General features: G+C 45.6%; 1 protein-coding gene and 1 long non-coding RNA gene across 2 annotated transcripts; one reads left to right on the top strand and one right to left on the bottom strand.

The window, feature by feature from the left end:
* Positions 1 to 742: 742 nt before the first annotated feature.
* Positions 743 to 16,136, top strand: MDH2 (malate dehydrogenase 2). The gene is made up of 9 exons (XM_081172257.1): positions 743 to 902; positions 5,846 to 6,014; positions 8,528 to 8,611; positions 10,417 to 10,526; positions 10,691 to 10,816; positions 12,772 to 12,849; positions 13,857 to 13,956; positions 15,070 to 15,221; positions 15,818 to 16,136. The coding sequence occupies exons 1-9, from the start codon at positions 837 to 839 to the stop codon at positions 15,947 to 15,949; spliced, it is 1,017 nt and encodes a 338-aa protein (XP_081028383.1). The 5' UTR covers positions 743 to 836; the 3' UTR covers positions 15,950 to 16,136.
* A 2,356-nt stretch (positions 16,137 to 18,492) lies between these two features.
* On the bottom strand, positions 18,493 to 22,561 carry LOC308574433. Its single transcript, XR_014002500.1, has 3 exons — positions 20,732 to 22,561; positions 20,308 to 20,412; positions 18,493 to 19,479 (listed from the first exon to the last, which is right to left on the bottom strand). It is a non-coding gene; the product is annotated as an uncharacterized lncRNA (long non-coding RNA).
* Positions 22,562 to 24,538: the final 1,977 nt, after the last annotated feature.

Genomic DNA, 24,538 nt, shown 5'->3' on the forward strand with positions numbered 1-24,538 from the left:
TCGCTGTATCTGCACAGGAAAAATAATATGAGGTCTCAATCTTAAATTGTACTTTATTAGGGTTATTTCCCCCCCTTTCTGCTACTGTGCAACTTCACGAAAAAATATAATTTTTAGTGTTTATAGGTTATTATTATTAACATGAAGTTTTCTGTCTTTGTGTAAATGACACCCAGGGTTTAAATCAGCATTAACGTTTAAAAAGGCGGCCAATCGCTCTTGTAAATGGATAAATGAAAAATGGATAAATGACTACAGGTCTTTGAAATAAAGCCTTTGTGTATTCAGTGATCGCCAGACACAGACTTAAACCAATCCAAATTAAGGGACGTGATTTTACAGCGCATTCCCAATCAATGTATATGCAGAAATGAGTCCCATTGAATTCAGTGGGGCGTTACTTCCATGAAAATGGGATTAGAATTGCATCCACATTTAAATCCATTAATTTAAATGTATTTACTCTGAGTTTGCGTGGTGTGTGTGGATGTGTGTAAGATTCTTCCACCAACGCCAAAATGTACTTTTGATTACTATATTAACACATATATAAAATGTGTAAAAATGTTTTTTTAATATATATATATAAATGAATCAAATTCCCAGACAGGTACATAGCTTGCGAGGCAGTGTGCAAAAACATCGCGAGAAAACGCGACAGCGACTTAAACGGGGTGGGCGCGGCGAGCGTGGAAACGGAAAGCCCAAAGAGGCAAGAGACCGAGCTCTCGCGAGATAACGACAACGAAGTCTCGCGGTGCCCTCGCTGCCTGGAGGTCGTTCCCGAAGGAGAAAGAAGCCGCCGACTCTTCCCACGCCGTTCGCAGCCGACGACCATGTTCTCCCGCCTTACCCGGCCCGCCTCCACCGCGCTCCGCAGAGGGTTCGCCACCTCCTCCCAGGTAGTTGAAGCGGGGAGGCGACGGGGGCCCGCGACGGTTACCTGACTTGGGACGAGGCGGCAGCGAGTAGCCGTGGCTTGGGCCTGCTTGAATGAGATAGTGCGCATGCGTCTGGGGTGTTCTGTGCTCGGTGCTGTGCAAGGCAGCCAGGTTTTGGTGGCGCTGCACCCCGCGTGGTTACGGGGGCAGGTCGGCTTTTGCCCACTTGATTATTTTTATTATTACTCTGCTGCATTTTAATCCAAGGAGCTCGAGGTGGTGCACATGGCTCTCCTCCCTCTCCATTTCATCCTCAAAACAACCCTGTGAGGTAGGTTAGGCTTGGAGGCAGTGGAGGCCCTCAAGGTCACCCGGAGAGCTTCCTGCAGGGACTGGACTCCCCCAGGTCTTTAACACCACACTGGCTCGGTGTTGGAGGTTATAGCTGACTTCACCTTTCCCCTTTGGGTTGGTTAATAATTCATTCAGTCACATACACTTGCAGATGAGAGAGAAACTTCCTAATGTTGGGTGGAGGTGTAATCCATTCATCTGCATATGCAGCTGATGCATTTTGTGTTAATAGGCATTTATTTGCTGCATCTTGCAGTCATTGCAGCTTTTATGCAAAATGCATTTGGCATATGCAAACACAACTGAGTGGGTAACACTTTCAGATTAAGAATTATACAAAAGTAAGATTCAGAGAGCACCATGGGTGCTCCTTATTGTAAATAGCAGCTGCTGGGAATTTTGCAGTCTCTGCTATTACTTGATTGTGTCTCTCCGCAAGGAGAAAAGTTGCATAAAAAAACAGCTGTGTGTCCTGAATGAGACCATTATAATTAAAACATTTTGTCTTATTTTGGTCATCCCCTTGATAAATGTGGTAGTCTTCTTTATTCATTTTAAAATAATTCGTTTTAATTCATTTTATTCACACCAAGAGCCAGTGTGGTGTAGTGGTTAGAGTGTCAGACCAGGACCTGGGAGAGACCAAGGTTCAAATCTCCACTGCCATGAAGCCATGACCTTGGGCCAGTCACTGCTTCTCGGCTTAACCTACCTTACAGACTTGTGGGAATTAAATTGGGAAAGGGAGAACAATATATGACACCTCAAGCTCTTAGGAGAAAAAAGGTGGGATACAAATGCAATAAATAAATTTTACTTCCAGAAGGAATCTATGGTCTCTGACAAATGTTGTTTGTTGACCAAAATGTTTTTCAATTGATCTGTCCAGTCCCTTGACTAAGGCTCTAGAAGTCTTAGTGAGTAAATTCTATTGGGAATGGAGGAATGTTAATTTGGGGTGGGGGGAAAGAACTGCTTGTTAAAAGTCCACTGGAAGGATCTTCAGTAAATTGCTTAGTGTGAATAGCTGCCTATTAGCCCAGGAAGGTGTGAAAAGCCAGTTCAGATAAAGATTTGGGCTAATACTGTATTTTAAGTCCCATTCAGATGGTAGGAATGGCACGACCCTTTTGCAGATGACAGAGCAGAGGCTAGATTGAAAAAGAGATGTGGAGGAACTTGTATTGGCAGTGCTAGAATGGGATGGGAAGACTCTAACTAGTGATGGAGGAGCACAAGTCAGGCTAGCATGGTTGGAAGGTTTGCTGAGGAAATGAGTCTCACTTTGTTGCGGGTACAGGATGGAAGCAGCAAGACTTGGAGGTGTGTGTTGGTGGAGGCGCAGGTTCCTGATGGCAAATGACCTTGTGGTTAATAGTTTCATGGCATTGTCTGCACCAGTTCCTTTTAGCTTGATGTGCCTCTCAGAATAACACAAGGACTCTCATGCTATTAACTTTTTTTAGGCTTTGTTCCTCATTAGTGCTCTGCTTCTTGGTTGTTTGCCAGGAAAGCACTTCATTAACAAGTTCAGGCCTCCCATTTAATTTGTACAAATGTCTTGCAACATCCCTCCTCCTGGCTACTTTACAGACCTTTCACCCTTCCTAGTCAGGGCTTTTTGCAACTCCCATCTATTAACGGTAACATTTCTGCTCATTTCTTTTCAGGGTTGGGGCTCTCCGGTTCTTGCACAATTGCCGCTACTTCCCATTGGGGCAAGAACACTCCCTTCTGAATCATCTGTGTTCGCTGCAGAAAGCTTTGCAATATCAGTGGCCTCTGATTACATTAAATTCCTGGGCTTTGCAGAGGGAGGGAGGTGGGAGACAGAATCTGTTACTCTTCAGTTCACTGCTGGCCTTAAACTTGCAGGGCTTTTGCTCGTGCCTGTTACTTTTTGTCAACTTACCCCATTTGCTCTGCTTAATTCTATTTATTCAAAGATTTGTAGCCAGACTTACATTATAAAATAGCAAGACAGTTAATAGGATAAAATTAGTGCAATAAACCAGTAAAAAACAAAGAAGCACAAATACTAGAGATGTCCAGAATTTTCGGTGGAACTGGTACTAAAAATACTGCAAAGGAGTGCTTCCTTGAATGTTTTAGCCAGTTGGTGGAACATTATTGTTGTGCTGCCCTGCTTGAGTCTTTAGGGGAGTCATCTTTCTCCAATCTGCTTCTGTCCAGGTGTTTTGGACTAAAACTCCCCATCAGCCCCAGACATTGCATGATACAGGTCTAGGAGGGGCAGGAGCCAGATTGCAGCTGGTGGTGGTGGGATTGCTGCCTTTCTTCCCACAGATGTAGCCTGGTGGAACTGCTGTGGATGAAGTCAGTTCTATGTAGCAAAGAGCTGTGTTGCAGCTGGCTGTATTTTACCCCTGTGGATGGGTCAGTGGCCAGAGCTGTGGAAACGTCTAGCAACTCTTTGAACTCAAAGCTGTTTGACAAGAGAATGGACTTCCTATGAAGACGGTGGCTCTCCTTCATTGAAGGTTTTTTTAAGCAGGGGTTGGTTGACCATCTGTCATGGATGCTTTAGCTGAGATTCCCGCAATGCTGGATTAGAAGATCCTCAGGGTCACTTCCAACTCTACAATTATATGATTCTAATAGTTTTGCACAGCTGCATTTATCAAGATACATAAGCAGGAAGCTATCCTGGTTTGGCTGAGAATGTGGCATGGGGCTCAAGCTCATTAGAGGGGGAGGCTTCCTCAGCGTATTTTAACAGTAAATGGGACACTGTAAAATATTAGTAGCTTAAGTGTCCTCTATTTGAAATGCTAGTCTAAACTCGTCCATCCAGTCAGTCTGATCTGCGCCAGTGAGGGCCTAAGCTTCATTTCTGGGCAAACCCAAATATTCTAAAAACATGGAGCCACTTTTTTTGAATTATTTAACAAAAATTGTATACTGCTTAACTGAAAATTAAATCTCTTGGTGGTTTGCAAGCAATATAAAATGCACATTAAAATTGTCAACCAAAATATTTAAAATACAAGTTTATAAAAAGCAAACTGAATAATATCAACAGTTTTAAATTGTAAGCTAAGATTATGGATTAAAATACACATCAGCTTTATGTGTCTGGTTGGCTTGTTCAAACTAAAATCCCCCCCTCCCGTCTTCTGGACTGTAGAAGTAATAGTGGAGGGGGGGGGGTTAAAGTATGTGCAGATCTTTGGAGGTGAAAAGCAATGACTGTCTCTCTTTAAGCATTTACTTTGAGCAGGGGAGAGGCTACATTCCCACGGAACAACCTATTGGGGAAGGACTGTGTGCCAACCCTTCTTTCTATTGCTCTCTGCTTTCTCTCCCCTTCATTTTTCCTTCCTTGCCTGCGCACATACACACACAGACGCCAGGGGTGCAGGTTGCCCATCCTTGATCTCACTAGCTTATTGTGACAAGGGCTTTTGTGGATGCAGTGAGCTGGCTTGATGAGACAGGGCTTTCTGTTCACCAGAGCATTCCACCTAAGGAATAAAATGTGTGACTTGGCAGGCAGCTTTATTCTGTTTCTTGTCAATTGTTAATACAAGCCCTGAGAAAGTTATCCAGTTTGTTAATCTGGCCTGTGAATCCTCTTGTCCCTGTTGACCTTGAAAAATCCTCCATTTTGAGTCTCAAAGCCCTGAGGTCAAAGTCAGAGTGCCTCCAAAGGCAGGGGGAGCAGTTCATCCAATATTATCAATGTTTTTCCTTTTCTTCCTCCTTGGGCTATTAGCCACCTGTAACGCAGGCATTGGGATCACCTTTGCTTGGTTCAGTAGTCTTGGCAGTTCCCTTCTTTCAAAATTGCACTGTCAGCAGCATCAGTCTGCCATGGAAGTAATTGGAGAACTTGGCAGTGGCTTAACTTCTCCTTGGCCAGAGGATAGAAGTCCCTCTTGTCTATCAGCAAAGCTGCTTACAAGTCTCCTACGGTCCCTAATCAATTACTACTAACATATAGTGGGGAATTCTTAAAGAAATGAAGGAGAAGGCTTTGGTGCTCACTTTCCAGCCAAGCCAAAGTCTGTGCTGAAAAAGTGGTGCTTAAGGAAGGCTTTGATTTAGTGTGATGTAGTAAGCTGCATAATTTTTTTTTACAGAAACTCCTGTATAGGATATAGGGTGCTCTTTCAAATTTGAGATCTTTAGTTCCTGGAAGGTTACAAGTTCTAACCAGAGAATACCAATTTGTTTAGTTATTGCCATAAACATATAAAGTAATTTATATACTGATCTCTGGTGCATGTTCAAAAACTCTTCCTTAGATGGGGCAAATACTTAGACCTCTGGTGTTTGGGACAACCGGGGTACTGTTTTGTGTTTCCAGAAGTGAGACAGGAATTGTTGGGTGATGAAGCAAGATTTGGACTTACGCTATATGGCAGCATTTGCCAATCTGGTACCCTTCATAAGGTTTGCACTACAGCCAGCGCAGGGCATCCAAGCTGTCATGCAAACTTCAGATGTTCTTCGTGTTATGATGAAGGCTGTGATGTGACCATGTAAAGCTTTGGGAAGCTCTGCACAAGAGCATCACTTGACCACTTCTGGTTAGCGCCTGAGAATATTCCATTTTAAATCATTTTCTTCTATTTGCCTGCTCTTAGAACAATGCTAAGGTGGCCGTGCTTGGTGCTTCTGGTGGGATTGGCCAACCTCTCTCTCTCCTACTGAAGAACAGCCCCTTAATCAGTCGTCTCAACCTCTATGATATCGCCCACACTCCTGGTGTAGCAGCTGACCTCAGCCACATCGAAACGAGAGCTGAAGTGAAAGGTATGAGTTGCCAGTTAAACTTCTGGCCTAGTGCTCTGTGTTTATATATAATTTGTGTGCTCCTAATCCACAACATTTATAGATGTAGTTGGTTGTAAGAACCCATAATGGATATGCGTTCCCTAGAACTAGAGTGAGCTGGGCCACTAGCCGAAGCTGACAAGTTACTTCGTGCCACCTGAGCCTCAAGCAACGTTGATGGATTCAGAAGTATCCCCATGCAGGTACATCTGGTCCAGGGAACCACCCACTAACCGTGTTTCAGTCTTATCTGGATTCAGCTTCAGATTATCCAGTCCATTGCTTTCTCTAAATGATTATAATAATCATTCATAACAGGAGCAGGGAACCTGTGGCCCACCAGATGTGGATTAACTTGGACTCCCAGTGCCATAGCCACTTTGGCCAGTGGTGAGAAATTGATGGGACTTTGTAGTACTGCAACAACTAGAGGATCCTGGGTTCCCACCTCTGATTCATAGCTAACCTTCCATACATCCAGTCTAGGGAACCACCCACTAACTGTGCCTCAGTCTTATCTGGACTGAGCTTCAGTTTGTTGGCTCTCATCCAGTCCATTACTGAAGCAAGACAACAGCACATCCATCACCACACCTGCAGATATAAAGGAGAAGTAGAGCTGTGTGTCATCAGCATATTGCTCAATGCAAGGAATACACACTTTGGATTCTCACCACCTGGCAAAACCGGACAGAGAGCCTGGAGGGTGAGAGTATTTCTATATACAGCAACTTCCCTTCCCCAACCCTCAGGTCTGCCCTGGTGCTGCACCCAGTACCCAGGTGAGCACAGCCAGGTGGGACCAAATATGGACTTTAGGCTGAGAAATGTTCCCCACCCCTACACTAAACCATAGTTTAGCATTGCAAGAATGAGCTGCAGTGAGCCATTGGCTTGGGCACTTCTCTGGTGTGGCTGTAGAAAGGGATTAAGAAGCATTTGCTTCTGTTTTGAGTTGTGTCATTTTGCTGCTTATTGTGTCATCCAAAGCCAGACAAATGTGGAAGATCTAATCTATCCCCACAAGGTTTTTCAGAGCTTTGCACACAGAGTCAAATTGTTTGCAGAATGGGCTGGTTGCTGTGCTGAAAAAACTAGAAAAGTCTTGGCCTACCTACCACTACAGGCTTCCTATAAATGTACTTGCCCAGTGGAAAAGTGTGTGTGAAGTCTTGGAAAAGTTCCTGTTCTTCTCTGCTTTGGAAAATGTGGAGATGCTTGTCATAAATGCGGTTGGGCAAGGGGTGTTCAGGGCTGGTGATGTGGCATCAGTGTGATTTGTGTTTATTGCAAAGGCATATCTGTGTGCTAGAGTGCAAACCCATGAATGCTCTGGAGTGTAGAACAAGGGAGAGCAGGGTGGTTCCTTTTTTGTGTTGTGGCTGTTAGCAGAGTTGAAGCTTTGGCCTCATCCTTCCATTTCCCACCATGAGTCACGTTGGTGGGAGGTGGAACTACAGTGACAGAGAATCTACTTATCTACCTCTCCTGATCTACCTCTGCCCTCTTATTACTGGAGGACATTGTAAGAAATGCAAGTTTGTATGTGCATGAATCTCTCCATGAGTTTCTCTTTCCCTGTTGGAAGGTTGCCTCGAGAGAAACACATTCTCATTTGCAGTATCCCACACTCTGAATTGAGCAAGCAGCAAAGGGTGGCCCTTTGTTTATCCTCCACAGTAACCCTATCTCTGTGTTGAGAAGGACAAAGCTTCAGTCACACTCAACTGCAAGTTTAATTAAAAATAATATAAAGCTTATCGAGAGGCTTCTATTGGTTGGTGCTTGAGCTTGCTCAGCTCAGAGCTCGGTTTGTATATTCCCCCACCCCACCCCCGTATGAATATGCCTTCCCAATTTGAGTAAGTGAGCTTGGCTAGCTAGCTAGCTTGCTTGACATGCTATCTGCTGCTCCTGCTCCATGAAGCTCTTAATCTGCCTATATTTGTGCCCCATTGAGGATCGGTGCATAGTGCTGTTAATAAAGCCATAAATGGTTTGGAACCCACTTACCTGAAGAGGCATCTTGGCCTGCCCATGTCTTAAGATGAAGGTTAAGACGTTTTTATTTATCCAGATATTTTAATTTATGTAATCTTCAGGGTGAATATTTCAATGTTGATTCCTGATGTTAGCGTGCGTTGTCTTAAGTTTTAATTATAAATGATGTGTTGGGTTTTAGTTAATGTATTGTCTATATTGTCAAAATCTGTTTAGATGAAGGGTGGTATAGAAATGTGTTAAGTATTGACTGGAAGCTGCAAGGTGCTGCATCTTGATGCAATGGAATACTGCTTCAGGATGCTATTTTTAAAATAAACAATAGAAAAAATTAGGTTCATCAACAGCAAATTCCTAAGCACCGCTCATGTCGTGGTCTAAATGTGTCTTCAGTTCCTGCACACACACACATAATTCAGCATGTTGAATTATGGATGAATGATCTGCCAATAGAAAAGTGTAAATGCAGCTATCTCTTTTTTTCACTTCAGGTTTCCTAGGACCTGAGCAGTTGCCAGAGTCTCTGAAGGGCTGCGAAGTTGTTGTTATTCCAGCCGGTGTTCCTAGAAAGCCGGGTAAGTCTCTTAATCTACAGAAATTCTAAAGGAATGCCAAGTCATGTGGGATTGTTGGGTGAGTGCACCTGGCATCTCCCGGTGCCCCTGTTGAGGCACTCAACTTTGTGCCTGAGGAATAGGTATAGTCTTCAGGGACAACTCGTACCTCTGCCTCGCCTTGTAGGCCAATGATCAAAACAGTTCCTGCTTGAGCTTCTATTTGACTCAAAGGGCTGTGCATAAGTCTTCGCTTGGTGGCTGTTCAGTGAAGCTGGAATAAAGCACTTGACACCTTGTATTTTATTTTTATTTATTGTGTACAATTATTTATATCCTGCTTTCTGAGGCAGCTTACAGGAAACATTAAACTGCATTTTTAGAAACCACAATAAACAATGTCAGCATGCATAGACTGTAACTTGGGAGTCTTCCCACAGGGCAGTTGGCAGCAGAATGGCCTGAGGAGAAAGCTCAGCAAACTTAAAATAGCTTGTAATATTTTACTAATTCCCTCCCTCTCTATTCTCCAGGCTTCTCCCAGTTGCCATAGGAAGGCCCATAGCTCAGTGGTAGAGCACCTGCTTTGACTGCAGAAGGGCCATTGTTCAATCCTTGGCATATCTAGGACTGGGAGAGATCGATGCCTGAAACCTTGGAGAGCCACCACTAGTCAAGGTGTAGATAACACTGAGCTAGACTGACCTTTGGTTCAGCTCTCCGTGTAAGGCAGTTTCCTATGTCCCCATAATTTGCTGCCTTGTCCAACATTTGCTGACCTAAATTCCTTCCTGCAGACCTTCAGTGCTTCTAATCCACACAGTCCAAGAATGTTTGGGGGGGAGGAGAGAGGTAGGCTGGAGCCCTTTTAGGCAGTGCAAAGTCTGTTTTTTCCTTGAAATACTTACCCACTGGTTGTGCCTCCTGCCGCTGTCTCCATCTGACACTTGAGAACTTTGCTCATGGGCTACCCGTGCTGCAAGCATCCACAGACACGCTTGCCAACTTCTGGCAACCATGCCTTTTAATTTAAATTTGTGAAGAGCTCCTGCCCTCTTCTCAAACCTGAGGGGAAAACCAGTGTGAGGCCTTGGGGAGAGACCCTGCTCTTTCGTCAGCTTTGGGGGAGGTATTCTTTGTTTGGCATTCAAAGTGGTTCAGTGCAATGCAGCCGAATCCTGAAATTCAACCCAGCTTGCACAATTACACTGGGCCTCAGAGGTGCTTGGAGCACTCAGTGTGAGGTTGCCACCAGGGGCATCATTCCTCCCTCCACTCTGGAGGGGATCAGGAAGAGCCGAAATGCCTGCTGCTGCCAGAGGGGGTGCTTCAGCCTACTTTGTTCCATGCTGGCAACCAGAGATGGTTGAAGTGCAGTGGTGTTGCAGACAAGGGAGGCACCTGCCTTTTCCTGGGGCATGTATGTTGACAGCAAAGGTGGAGCCTCTTTTTCAGCCCAGGGACTGCATTCCCTCATGGGCAGCCTTCTGCCAGTCAGTGATGGGCAGGGCAATGGATATACAACTCTTGCTTTGGTGTGGTAGACTACATTCCAGCCATGCAAAAGTCTCCACATCTCTCCATTGCCCTTCTAGGCAAATAAGAGGCATTAGCACAGTTCAAAGGCACTCGTGGTGTGCCTTTGGGAGTGCCCTGATGGCCAGAGAGATAGGGAGGGCCGCATTCATCCCACAGACCCTCTGGTGTGTAGTGCACAGCTGGGGACTTATCTATGAGTGTACCTATGATGTGATTTCTCTTCATCTGAATGGGGGTTAGATAGATACTGGAATGCAACTAATAAGTTTCTCCACTGTGCTCTGTAGGCATGACCCGTGATGACCTTTTCAACACGAATGCCACCATTGTTGCTAACCTGGCAGCCGCTTGTGCCCAGCACTGCCCTGAAGCCATGATCTGTGTGATTGCAAATCCGGTAAGCAAATTCCAGCCTCCCTTTGCCTGTGAGTAAAGGAGTGCAGTGTGTCTGACAGTAGCTGGCTTGGGAAACAGGTGTGTGACTTTTTCTCACTTCTCACCTGATGTAGAGGGAGCTTTTGTGCATTTAAAGGGGCAATGAATGTTTCTTTTTGCTTTCAGGTCAATTCTACTATCCCAATTACTTCTGAGGTCTTTAAGAAGCATGGGGTATACAACCCCAACAAAATTTTCGGCGTCACAACACTGGACATTGTCAGAGCAAACACTTTTGTGGCTGAACTGAAGGTATGTTGTTGCAGTCTGGGCTCACATTTGGCATTCAGGACTCCATTAATGTCCTTAGGTCTCACTGTAGCATAAGGATTTGTGGTGATGGGACTTCCCCAGATTCCTGTCTGTGGTACAGGCCCAATTAGAAAATGAATTTTTGGCTCTGTCCTTTCATAAGCCCAAGTCCTTGAGCTGCTTCCACCCCTGCCAGAAATGGCTCCACTGTAAAAAAAGGTACCTGGATTTTAATTTTCATAAGCCAGTGTTTAATGCTACAAACTTGGTTACTGAGTGCAGATTTGGGACTTGTCTTCCAGCATGTTGATAATCTAAACAAGGGACTGTGAACAGAATCCTGGTTCAGAAAGTAGCAGCTGCAGGAGGAAGTAGCCAGTCGAGAGGGCAAATCATATTGTACCTAAGCAGGGGCAGCCAACGTGATTCCCTCTGGATATTGTTGAACAACAGCTGGATTCCTTGTATCTTTTAATCTTTTCTCTGCAACTACAGAGGGCTGAATCAAACCTATAAAAATTACAAGCTGCCATACCCAGCAGTCTGTTGACTGGGTGGCAGACACACTGCCGTGGGTGACACATTAGCTGTTACTTGGGTGGTTTGGCGTTCAACAGCCTGGTTGCTGCCTCAAGGTCTGCTAGGATGATCAACGCCCTAACCTCCTTAGACTCTGTGGGTCCTGTTCTCTGCCTGTCCAGTCACAAAGCAGAAGGCAGCTTGATGTTTCAACACCCTGTGATCTCTTTGCCAGCTAGGCACACTTTGTGAAAGACATGGAAGGCCTATTGTCCTGAGCCAAAGAAAAACTGATCTCTGGCCAGCTGCTGTCCGCTGAAACAGAACAGCATGTCCTCCCTTCACCTTGGCATAAGGTTGCAGGGATAATAAATAGAAATCCCATGATGTGGTTTTGATTTACTCCTTTGCACTTCGGCTGCAGGCCAAAACATTTCCAGATCTATCTTCCGCATATTATTAGCCCACTCTTGGGGTTGGGAAGAAGTGGTGGCCGGAGAACCTCTGAGTGCAGTTCAGTTGCACAGATTATGGGTTCAAGTGCTCAGCTGTATTTCCAGAAATCAGGCCTCTCAAATCTGTGCTCATTGCTCTTTCGCAGCCAGGGCACTTTAAATACCTGCTTTTTCTCAGGGCTATCTTGGGAATATTGGTTCTGTATCATTGCAATCCATCTGCAGGTGCAAAGAGCATGCACATATATTTTAATTTTTTTTAAAAAAATAAAAGTATGTTCCGTCATGCAAAAGGACATAATACATGCATTTTGGGGATTGGTGCCCAGAACCTTCCTTTCAATTCAACAGTTCAGTTTTACACTTTAATAATAATAACAACAACATGCATCAGATCATTTCCAGATTGGAAGTGGATGTACCAATCTTTGGCTGTGTTCACACCATATATGTAAAGCACTGTGATACCACTTTAAGCCATCATGACCTCCCCCAAGGAATCCTGACAGATGTAGTTTTTTAGTGGTGCTGACTGTTGTTAGGAGGCTCCTTATTCCTCTTCTCAGACTACAATTCCCAGCGTTCCATTGGAAGAGGATTGGCTTTTAAACCACTGGGAAGTTTAGCTCTGTGAGGGGAATAGGAGTTTCCATAACAATTCTCGTCAACCTCAAAAAAAACCTACAACTCCCAGAAATCTTTGAGGGAAGCCATGATGGTCATAGTGCTTTAAATGTATGGTGTTATTGTGGCCTTTATCAGTCCTTAAACTGATACCAGCCCGTCTGGCTAGCAGCCCATTGGTAGACACAAGTTTAAAGGTCTGGTGTACTTGCAACAGTCTGCTGGTCTTTTAAGTTCATATGATTGCTGCTAATTGTGGCAGAGACAGTGTGCCAATTCCTACTTCTCAATGAGCCCTTCCAGCTTGCTGCAGATGTTGACTACAGATTCTTGCTGAAACCTGCCTTTCTTCCACAGGGCTTGGATCCAGCTCGTGTAAACGTCCCTGTGATCGGCGGCCATGCAGGAAAGACTATCATCCCTCTGATTTCTCAGGTCTGTGTTAGAGTCCTAACTGTTCCAGAGTTTCATGATAGCTCTGGCTCTGGCAAAGTTGCCTGTGTGTATATGTGAGGAAAGTGTTATCGGAAGTATAGCTGCAGAGCCTTCCAGGAGAGTTTGGCTATGAATGGGAAGAGAAAGGCTTATGTGACCAATTGGAAAGAGAGGCTGAAAGCCCTACAGTCAGTCTCATCTTAGAGCATGCGATAGTGAGTTCAGAGGGGGCTTGCACAGCAGGCAGTGATGGCTACTTGGTTGGCTTTAAAAGAGAATTGGATAAATTCATGGAGGAGAGGGCTATTGATGGCTACTAGCCTTGATGACTATGCTCTGCCTCCACAATTGGAGGCAACCATGCTTCTGAATAGCAGTTTCTGGAAACCACAGGAAGTGCTTGGGTTCTGTTTGCTGGTTTCCCAGCTGTTTGACCACACTGAGAACAGGGTGCTAGACTAGCTGGACCTTTGGTGTGCTCCAGCATGCCCTTTTGCTCTTGCACGTTAAAATTCTCCTGATCGACCGATGACAAAATTCTGCGTGGGGAGCTCAGTGACACAGTCGATGCCAGAAGCCTGAAGTCAGTGGTTGTCAGCTGATAGGCACTTCCTTCAGGCTCTACTTCCTGCAAGGGTTGGGTGTGCTACTGATTTCCCCATGGGGTCAAGTGAGTGTGATTTGGAGGAAACATCCTTGTGGGCCAGATAGGAATCTCTGTCGAGCCTCATTCAACCTGCAGGCTAGAGATTCCCCACCCATGTTGTTGTATCCAGCCAAACTCTACTTGGGAGTCAACCCATTGATACCGGCAAACCTGAGTTATGTCATTTATTTTCAGTGGGTCTCCTCTGAATGTGACACATGCTGGATACAACCCTTAATCTTATAAATGCTTAAGCAGGGTACATGTAACGCTCGTTAAAATAATTTTAATAAAATAAACAAAACTTAATATATGACTCATACATGGGTGAATCATAAATCTATTCCTCCTCCTCTTACAGTGTACGCCCAAAGTAGATTTCCCTCAAGACCAGTTGACAGCCCTTACTGGAAGGATTCAGGAGGCTGGGACGGAGGTTGTCAAGGCAAAAGCAGGTGCAGGTAGGTTGACTCACGGGAACGTTCCCCCTCTGTATTCCCATGAGTCTTTCTTTCTCTGACCTGTGGATAGAGTTTAGGCTGGTTCCCCCCGCTCCCCACCACCTTCATATTCTTCCTGAGAGACATAGTGGGGCAGTGTCCCAGTGACCCTTGTTCCCATTCAATGAAACTTTAGACACTTCATAAAGGGTTGTATGAAATGGTTATTGCCATGAAGGTGACAGTCCAGATTTTAAGAAATGGCATGAAAGGAAAAAGGGAAGGGAGGGAAAAGGAGGAAGCTGTAAAAAGAACAAAGTTTCATTAAGGGCCAACTGAAATGGGGAAAAAATGGTTCAGGACGAGGAGGAGCCATATAGTGGCTGGTACGTAGTTCAGCTGATGAGTGTGGGTTTCTACTGTCTCATCTCCCATTGCTGCAGATGAATTCATTATTTTGCAATCTTTAAAGCGGGGGTGGGTAACCTGTGGTCCTCCAGGTGTTATCAGACTTTTACCCCCCCCCCAATAATCCCTGGCTATTGACCATACTGACTGCTGGGAGTTGGGAGTCCAAACACATGTAGACAAGGGCCACAGATGTTTTTCTCTCTTGTCTTAAAGCAACCCTGTTAAGTGGGGGAGGAGTATTACTGTCCTTTTATTGCAGATCGGGGTGCCCAATGTGGTTCCATCCAGATGTTGTTGGACTCCCAACTCCCATCAACCCCACCCAATGTGGTCAGTGGTTGGGGACGGTAGGCATTAGGAATAAAAAATAATATCTAGAGGGCACCATGTTAGCTATTACAGATGGGCAGCTGAGGCTGAGAGAGAATAGCTGGTCCATGGCAAAAGTGAGATTCAAATGCAGGACCCCTTGGTTATTAGGTCATGTTGTTAGCTAGTAGGCTGCACCAGCATACATCTTTTGAGGCATGCTGTGTGCTGGGAAGCTTTTGCTCTATTCCTTTTGGGGAAACAGCTGGCCTGTGGGGAGCAGAATTCACCACTGGAACATTTCCCACATCACTCCGGATGATGGCTTCAGAATTGTGCTGGCATGTTAGGAAGGCAGACCCGTTGTCTGTGTTCCTCCACACCGTTGAATCTTTTCTCATTTCCCCCCTACAGGATCAGCCACGCTCTCTATGGCTTATGCTGGTGCCCGGTTTGTTTTCTCCGTCCTGGATGCAATGAATGGGAAGGAGGGGGTCATTGAGTGCTCTTTCGTCCGGTCAGAGGAAACTGAGTGCCCATATTTCTCCACGCCACTGCTGTTTGGGGTATGGAGCTGTGGTGACACTTGTGTTTATTTGCATATATGTGTAGACCACCTTCCGACCACTTGATTCTCGAATTCTGCCTCATCTTTTTATCCCATTTTTTCAGGCATATGCCTGTCACTGGCACTGCGTTGGAGAAGCCTTGGTCTCAGGCTCATAAACCTAAAAAGACAAGATACCCAAACTGGGGAAGGGGGAGTAGAAGGAAAAAGGGTAGAGGAGGGAGATAACTTTGATAATGCCAGAAGGAAGTGGTGGGTTGTGAACGGGCATTGAAATCCCTCTGGGGCCAGGCTGGGTAACCTTGCTTGGACAGAGAGAGCAGAGTTCAAGGCAAGGGTTTTACACCAGGCAGATTTTGCAAAGGAGGTCTTCAGCATTACCCAGTCCTAGGTAGTTTAGGGAAGCCTTCTCCAACCTCCATGTGTTTTCTTGCTAGGGCTGATGGGAGTTGTCATCATAGTGTTTTAAACATGTGGTGTGAATGTGGCCTTTTTAACAGAGACTTTTCCAGCTAAAGCAACATTTGTGTCTCTAGCGTCTGCTTGGTTGTGCTAATCTCCCCACCCCTCACTTTCCCCTTCCTTCCCTTTTAGAAAAACGGCATTGAGAAGAACCTAGGCATTGGCAAGATTTCTCCTTTTGAAGAGAAGATGGTGGCAGAAGCGGTTTCGGAGCTGAAAGCTTCCATCAAGAAAGGGGAAGAGTTTGCCAAAAGCATGAAGTGAAGATCTGTTGATGACAAAAGAAGAGAACTGCAGCCCCCTTAATTTATTTTAAGGTGCATCATGTCACTTTAAAGGCTTCTGGAGCAAAGCATTGAGTTCTGCTTCCAGGCCTTGATGTTAGCCATGCCCCATAAATCTGTTGATTGGAATTCCGTTCCACAATTAAAAAACAACCTGTTTATTTTTCCCCAATGTGTTCCCTGGGTGTAACCAGTGTGTGGTGATCTGCGTGTGTGCGTGCATGTTCACATGCATGTGTTTGTGTGTGTCTATCTGGGCCTGTTCCCTAAAAGAGGCACTCCAAGATCAGTGCTTTGAGACTCGAGAGCTTTTCCACAAGGAAGTTTTGGGGTCGTAGTAGGGTTATCCCCACATACCTCTTTGGGCAGATGTTGAGGTGGTTGGTGGGGAGTCCTAAGATAGCTTTGTTTTTGTGTAAGCAGATTGTTATGCTTTCAGCCCTGTGGTGGAGACATATGGCCCATCTGATGTTTCTGCCCATACTCCTCTTGATGGGAATCAGGTTCCCCATGCCTGATAGAGCAGTACATAGCCTCCAACATTTCTCTAATGCAAATAGAGACTTCGCATTCAATAATGATAATCTTACTATTTATACCTCACATACCTTACTAGGTTGCCCCAGCCACTCTGGTCAGATTCCAACATATATAAAAACATAATAAAACATTAAACATTTAAAAAACCTTAAACAGAATTGTCTTCAGAAGGCTTGGGAGGTCAGATAACTCCATACAACATTTCTCCAATGAAAATAGGGACATTCTAAGGAAAAGTGGGACATTCCGGGAACAAATCAGAAACTGGGATGTCTTCTCGAAATCAGGGACATTCCTGGAAAATAGGGACACTTGGAGGGTCTGGCAGTGTGTTGTACAGACTATAGGTAGAAAGGCTGGATGTTTGAATACTTAACACATGGAACATGTCTGACAAGATAGCAAAACACTTTCCCTTCTGGGCTCATGTATATTCAAGAAGTTTTACTGGAGGGCAGGGTCTGTAAAGTTGTGACCACTGGCAGCTTGAAGGGGAATAGTCTGTAAATACTCCCTCCAGCACCCTGAATCTGTTGGTTCTGCCTGTAGGTGTCATGCTGTCCCTGGAATGCAGATTCTTTCCCTGCTTGTTTATATGGTGGTTGAAATTCGGCAGTGAGATACTAAGACCTTCTTCACATCATAAAGCCACTACGATACCAATTTATGATGCATTCTGAGGTTTATAGAATTGTAGAGTTGGAAGGGGACCCCAAGGGTCTTCTAGTCCAACCTCTTCCAATGCAGGAATCTCAACTAGATCATACATGTGAGATGGCCACCCAACCTCTGCTTAAAAAACTCCAAGGAAGGAGAGTCTGTTCTGCTGTAGAAAGCTCTTCCTGATGGTTAGTCAGAATCTCTCTGTAACTTGAAGCCATTGGTTCAAGTCCTACCCTCCGGAGCAGGAGAAAACAAGCTTGCTTCATCTTCCATGTGACGACCCTTACGATATTTGAAGATGGCTATTATACCTCCTCTCAGTCTCCTCCTTACCAGGGTAGGCATATCCAGTTAACACTGAGAGAGCAGGATGCTGGACTGGAGATGGGGGATTGGCCTGATTCAGCAGGCAGGCTCTTAATGTGTTCCTGGACAGGGGAAGTGGACAGGCAGGAACAACAAGGATGAGAAGTAGATGCTGCAGGAGTCGGCCTATGGAGACCCACACTTCGGCAGATGCCCAGCTCCGACACTAGCCTCAGAAGCCTCCGTTTTCTGTGTGCCAGCCTCTCAGATGTTTGCCATGCCCTCCTCATGCCATCAGGCCTAACAGCAGGAGAGAAGTCACCGAAGGACAATCTCGCTTTTTCTCCCATTTCTTCCTGGTTGGTGTCAGTGATGTAGGGCAGGGCGGGTGGGAAGATGCTCAACTCTAGAGCAGCCTTCGCTGCCGTTCACCAAGCATAAAAGACACTCGACTGCCATTGATCAGAGTCCCCTGGGCTGGCAAGAAGCAGTCCCCCAGAGGAGGCTGAGACAAAATCATAAACCTGTAACAGACTGGAGAAGCATGAGACTTGTATCCGCTTAATAACGGCTATTTGGGAAGCACCAAGAAGAAAACGTGCAGATAAAGGGGAACAGGGGCTTTTTAAAACACTGAAATCGGTTTGGCAGTTACTAGAGTGTACAGATTCTGAGGCCTCATTCACACCCTGTATTTAAAGCTCCACCACTTTCAACAGTCACCGCTCCATGCAAATAATTCTGGGACCTGTAGTTTGTTAAGGGTGCCAAGAGTTGTTAGGAGAACCCTATACTCTCCACACAGAGCTACAATTCCCTGGGAGGAGGAATTGATAATTAAACCACTCTGGGAACAGTTGCCTGAATTTCCTTAATAACCGGGAGGAAGAAAGTATAATCTTTATCACAGAAATTCTACCCAGCAAAGACAGTTTTAGTTTTCCCATCTTAACATATCCTTTTGGATTTCCATTCATGTCTTAACAAAATTATTTTGAAATAACATACAGTTCATACAGCAAAACTTAAATACTTTATTCTTTTTCACTTTTAAATCCAGTTTTCTCCATCAGTTTTTTGCTCTTCTATAGTCATTTTGTTTTCCTGATGGCTAACCTTAATGCCAGATCCATTTATCCAAAAATCTTCCTGTACAATTTTCTTTATTTTCCAGACAATGGTTCCCCTCTCATCACTTAGATGAGATAGTCTGATATCAGCACAGTTCACTAAGTTGGAAATTCATGTCCGGTCCTCTCTTAGTCTGTAATCCATTTTAGAAAAGGAATTTCAAGCATTTCACAAACTTCCACCTGTCCTTTAACAGACCTCACTTGTGATACTTTCATTTCTTTAATCCAGATGGGGTAGGTGTTAAGCTCTTGCAGACTTTAAATAATAATAATAAAGTTAATAATTCTCTCCATTTTTAACCAAGGCAGGGCCCTCTAATTTCATCCCTCAATCTCAATAGTCTCATTCAGATTACACCTCACTGTCCAAATATCTGGAGGCACCTTTAATTTTGATCCAATATTCCAAATTAAGAAGGAGCTCTGCGTCTTGCAATGATGGTCTTGGAGACTGCCTCAGCGGCAGAGGGCTTGAGAGACAGCATCATAACCCCCTTGCTTCTTCAGCAGCAGGAACAGGCAGAAAGACATTCACAGGTGCCCTTGTCGCCCAACTGCGTTCAGGGGTTTTCGGAGGGTTTTAACAGCCTCAGGTAACCCCCTCCCCTCCGTCTGAGTCTGGTCCCAGAATGGGAGAGACGCCATTTTTGTAGCTGGAGTCAGTCAGGGCCCTGCCTTCTCAGGCCAAGTGGAAAAGGCCTGCAAGGCACAGCAAACACTGCAAGAAGGCCTGGGATATCAAACAATAAAGCTAATAAGTGAAACGTCAGCTCCGTGGACACACTCTGCATCCCCAAGATGTGGAGACTCGGTTACCTTCTTCGGGTGCTGGCCACATACATGACAGCTGTCGTTGGACTATTGCCTTCTGCAGAGGAAAGAGAAAGCTGGATCCGATGTCTTTTGTGACACTACAAAACCCACCATTAACAGGTGCAAGGGAGCCCACAAGCAGGCCCAAGCCAGGAAAGACTGGCCTCCCTCAGGCTTGGGCCCAATCCCTTGCCCCACAGGACCTCCATGGGCCCTGCAGCCTCCTGGGCAGAGGTGGAAGGGCAGCACTACATGCCTCTGGCATCATCCTGACACCCCAGGGACACACGCCACATTATTTGCATCAGTTGCTTTGGGAGCCTCTTGGAGGTGGTGTTGCAAAAATCAACTTTGAGGCTGAAGGAAATCTCCACGCAGCGGTGAGAAAGCAAAGGGTGTTTATTGCTAGCGATAAATGCTCAGTGGGTTACTCTCCAAAAGCTGAGCAAGCCACAAAAGGGTGGGGCCTCCTTAATATACATAGCTGTTATCTGTTAAAGCAATACATATGCATAAAGTTCCTCCAATCTAAAATTACAACACAATACAAAGACCATACATGGTCTTTCCTTCATTACCTATTCATTAGTCTCAAAACAAAGAACTCTTTCTAAAAATAAATAAATAAAATATAATTATAATTATAAAAGGACTCTTTCTAAGCAACCCCCCACGGCATGTGATCTCTTTGCATTCCTTTCTACCTGAGGGGGTTAGGACATGGAGCAGAGCACATCTCCTTTTCAAATGCAGACACTTAGGAATGTGTTTTCAACCTTGGGAGTAAAGCTGCTCCTAGCACAAGATAAGGACGGCCTGGAGGTTTCTATATGCATCAGTGGAAGTATTCAAAGAAACAAGTAAATGAAAGTGAGCTACTTACTTTGAGGCTGGGAAACCTTTTGACATAGGCCAGCAGCGAAGATACACTGCTGGCCGCCAGTTCCCTCAGCTTCTTATCATTGGCAGCTGCGTAACATCTGAGGTCCTGCGGGAGGAAAGAGCACCTCAGAGTCAGGGGGGCAGTTTGAGCCAAACATGCCAAGCACTGCCCCCCCCCCGCCAATGGAGTTTCCTGAAGTCCTTAACCCCTGAGGCCATCAGGACACTTACGGTACATTCAGCAGCAGCACCAGATTCCCATCATATGGGGCCTCACTGACTTTAAATAATAATAATGTATTTAATAATAAAAAGTTCTCCTCTCTTCTCTCCATTTTTAATCAAGGCAGGACCCCCTGATTTCATCCCTCAATCTCAATAGTCTCATTCAGATTACACCTCACTGTCCAAATGTCTGGAGGCACCTTTAATTTTGATCCAATATTCCAAATTGTGAAGGAGCTCTGCCACTTGCAATGGCGGACTTGGAGATTGCCTCAGCGACGGAGGGCTTGAGACACAGCATCTTAACCCCCTTGCTTCTTCAGGAGCAGGCACAAAGACATCCACAGGTGCCCTTGTCCCCCAATTGCCTTCAGGGGTTTTCGGAGAGTTTTACAGCCTCAGGTAACCCCCTCCCCTCCGTCTGAGTCTGATCCCAGAATGGGGAAACGTTGCCATGTCAGAGACCAGAACCGGAAACCCTACAGATCTTCAGTAATTATGTCATCTGGAAGAGAATGAAAGAGAGAGACTTGAATTAGCAGCCCCTCTCAACAAAGCCCACTAAACAATACCCAAACCCAAGGGTTCAATCACCTCAGCTGGCGTCAGTCAGAGCCCTGCCTTTTCAAGCCAAGTGGAAAAGGCCTGCAAGGCAGAGCAAACACAGCAAGAAGGCCTGGGATGTCTTTCTCGGCACGAACAATGAAGCTAATAAGTGAAACGTCAGCTCCGTGGACGCACTCTGCATCCCCAAGGTGTGGTGATTTGGTTACCTTCTTCGGGTGCTGACCAAATGCGTGACAGCTGTCATTGGACTATTGCCTTCTGCAGAGGAAAGAGAAAGCTGGATCAGATGTCTTTTGTGACACTACAAAACCCACCATTAACAGGTGCAAGGGAGCCCACAAGCAGGCCCAAGCCAGGAAAGACTGGCCTCCCTCAGGCTTGGGCCCAATCCCTTGCCCCACAGGACCTCCACGGGCCCTGCAGCCTCCTGGGCAGAGGTGGAAGGGCAGCACCAGGGAAGAGGACTGGACATGCCTCTGGCATCATCCTGACACTCCAGGGACACACATTATTTGCATTAGTTGCTTTGGGAGCCTCTTGGAGGGTGGGGGTGGAAGTATTCAAAGAAATGAGTATACGAAAGTGAGCTGCTTACTTTGAGGTCAGGGAACCTTTTGGCATAAGCCAGCAGCAAAGATACGCTGCTGGCAGCCAGTTCCCTCAAGTTCTTATCATTGGTGGCTGCGTAACGTCCCACCGCTGTTCCCCACACTGAGCTTATCCCAGAGCTCTGTCCTACCACCACAACCCTCATCCGTTAAAAGAAACAGCTTTTCAAAATCCAGTGGCTGAAATGGCAAAAGTCAGGCTCTCAGTTTATTGTGAGGTGAGGGCTTCTCCGCTTCGGAGACTGCAGAATTGGGGACAAAGACCTCAGTCAGTGGGCAGCGGGTCTGAGGGATCCAGTCCCTACTCTTTTGTTTTCCCCAGTGCTAATCTCAGGCTCCGGAAAAGCCTTGAAGAGCTGTGGCACAACTGCAACAAGAGAAGGACATGGGGACAAGTTACTTCATCCCTTAGCAGCTTCCAAGATTATTCCAAAAATCTTCTCCTTGATTTCCCTGCTTCTACACTCCTACTACAGGGGTGCCAAACCCCGGGCCTTGGAAACCAGTCTTGGCCTGCAGCCCCCAGAATGTGCCTCACAAGAGAATGTGGCCCTCTAACTGACAACTGTCACCCAGCCCTGTCCAATCAGCTGCCTCTGCCTCCTGCTTCCACTAGAAATGCCTTTTCTCTTTTCTCAGTCAATAGCATCTTCACCAGACCCCACAAAACTGGCTGGCCACTGGGGTAGGTTTCGAGATGCTGGACCAGATAAGCCTTGGGTCGGATCCAGCAGTCTAGCTCTTTTGATTTTTTTTTATTAGTTTCCCCTCCCCCACAAATCCTATACCCTGAGCTGCCACCCTAGCCTATTCCTGCCCTTCCCTTCCCAAAAATGGCGGCGGTGGCCGCAGGGCACTTGCTCACCTGGCGCTGGAGTGGTGCCACTTTGTTGCTCCTCTTGATGTTCATAAAATTTCTCAGTTCCCTGAGCCTAGAAGAGATGATGCAGGACAGAAAAACGTTTAGCCTAATAGAGGATTGCTGGCACGACTAACAGGAAAAATTCGAAACCAGCATGACCAGACTTTCCTAAAGGACTGGAAGAAATTTATGTTGTATTTGAAGTAAAAGGTAAAGGGACCCCTGGCCATTAGGTCCATTCGTGGCCGACTCTGTGGTTATGGCGCTCCTCTCGCTTTATTGGCCGAGGGAGCCGGCGTACAGCTTCTGGGTCATGTGGCCAGCATGACTAAGCAGCTTCTGGCGAACCAGAGCAGCGCACGGAAACGCCGTTTACCTTCCCGCCGGAGCGGTACCTATTTATCTACTTGCACTTTGACGTGCTTTCAAACTGCTAGGTTGGCAGGAGTTGCATTTGAAAGATAACTGTAATTACCTAACACCGCTTGTAGGATTACAAGAAGTTTTATAAGGAGGACTATATAAATTAGTGTGAAAAGGACTACGATTAAGTGATGTAAGATTGGATTTACAGCAATAAGCATGGTAATAAAATGCAAAATTAGAAAGAAATTTAGAAAACCATTAGAAGGGGTTGAAGGAAGTCTTAGCCTGTGATAGCCAAAGATTTGTTATGTGGTTTTGGAGTTGTTACATTGGAAAATTTGTGCAAAAATCAATAAAAAATATTATTTTATTTTTTTAAAAAAGAGAACTGCCGGCACATCTCTACCAATTCCTTCCATCTTTCCGCCATTGAATGAAAGCTGCAGTTAGTGCAGGATGCTGCAATGTGACTGCTGACAGGAGCAAGGCCTTGTTGACATATAGCACCTACATTGTTTTACCTTCTTGTAAACTGCTTAGAGGTTTTTAATTTTTTCATATATACAATAAAGTGGTATATAAATTTTACAAAACAAACAAATAAAATAAATAGGGAGACGGGGGAGGTTTTTGCCCCATCGAATAGCAGAGCTTTGGGTCATTCATTAACATTGATGGGCACTTCACAAAACACTTAATTGGTTTGTGAAATTGGCAGGCAAAAGATGTACAAAGGACAACTGGCTTGCAAGGTTGGAAAGAGCGGGTCACACCTATTCATGGAGGAAGAGGAGAGTATTTACGGTTATGATCTGAAATAGCAACAGTATGTAGAACTTTCAAGTCTGGAGGCAGTGTACCACTGAAGCCAGCTTTTAGAGGACAACCAACAGGATTGGGCTATTCCTTGTGGGCTTCCTGGAGACATCTGGTTGGCCACTGGACTAAACAGGCCTTTGCTCTCCTTTGCCTGCTATTTCCACCCCAAAGGAAAGAGAAGCATTGCCAGCATTTAAAGGGTGCCTCTGCCTAGTTTTTTGAGGACAGCCCTGCCCAGAGAGGAGTCCGCTAGATGGGTTCAAGAAGATGAGCAGAAGAGTGTTGGACAGGGCAGAAGAGTGTTGGGCAGAAGAGTGTTAGGCAGAGAAGAAGGTGGTAGAGTCTTGCTTAGAGACAGAGGGACCCACAGAAAGGGGGGAGAATGCCCATTAGGCTTGATCGTTGGAGAGATGGAAGATGGAGGCGGGGAGACATGTAGCGGTTAGAGTGCTGGACTAGGAGGACCTGGAAGGCCAGGGTTCAAATCCCCATGAAGCTCACTGATTGACCTTCGGCCAGTCTTCTTTCCCTCAGCCTAGCCTACTTCGCAGGATTGATGTGAGGGTAAAAACTGATGGTGGGAAGAACCATGTATGCCATCTTGAGCTCCTTGGAGGATAGCTGGCCTATGAATGTAAATAATGAATGTAATTGATGAGATGGGAGAAGAGAGGAAATGGGAAAGAGTGTGGAGGAGCTGAGCTCTTCGGGACGGGAGCTACTGGCCAAGACGATTTCAGGGGGCTGAGGCTGTGGAGGGGATCCCAGGGCCCCACCCCAGGAGA

The sequence above is a fragment of the Podarcis bocagei genome (genome assembly GCF_964188305.1).
Source record: "Podarcis bocagei genome assembly, chromosome: 15".
Classification (NCBI taxonomy): Eukaryota; Metazoa; Chordata; class Lepidosauria; order Squamata; family Lacertidae; genus Podarcis; species Podarcis bocagei.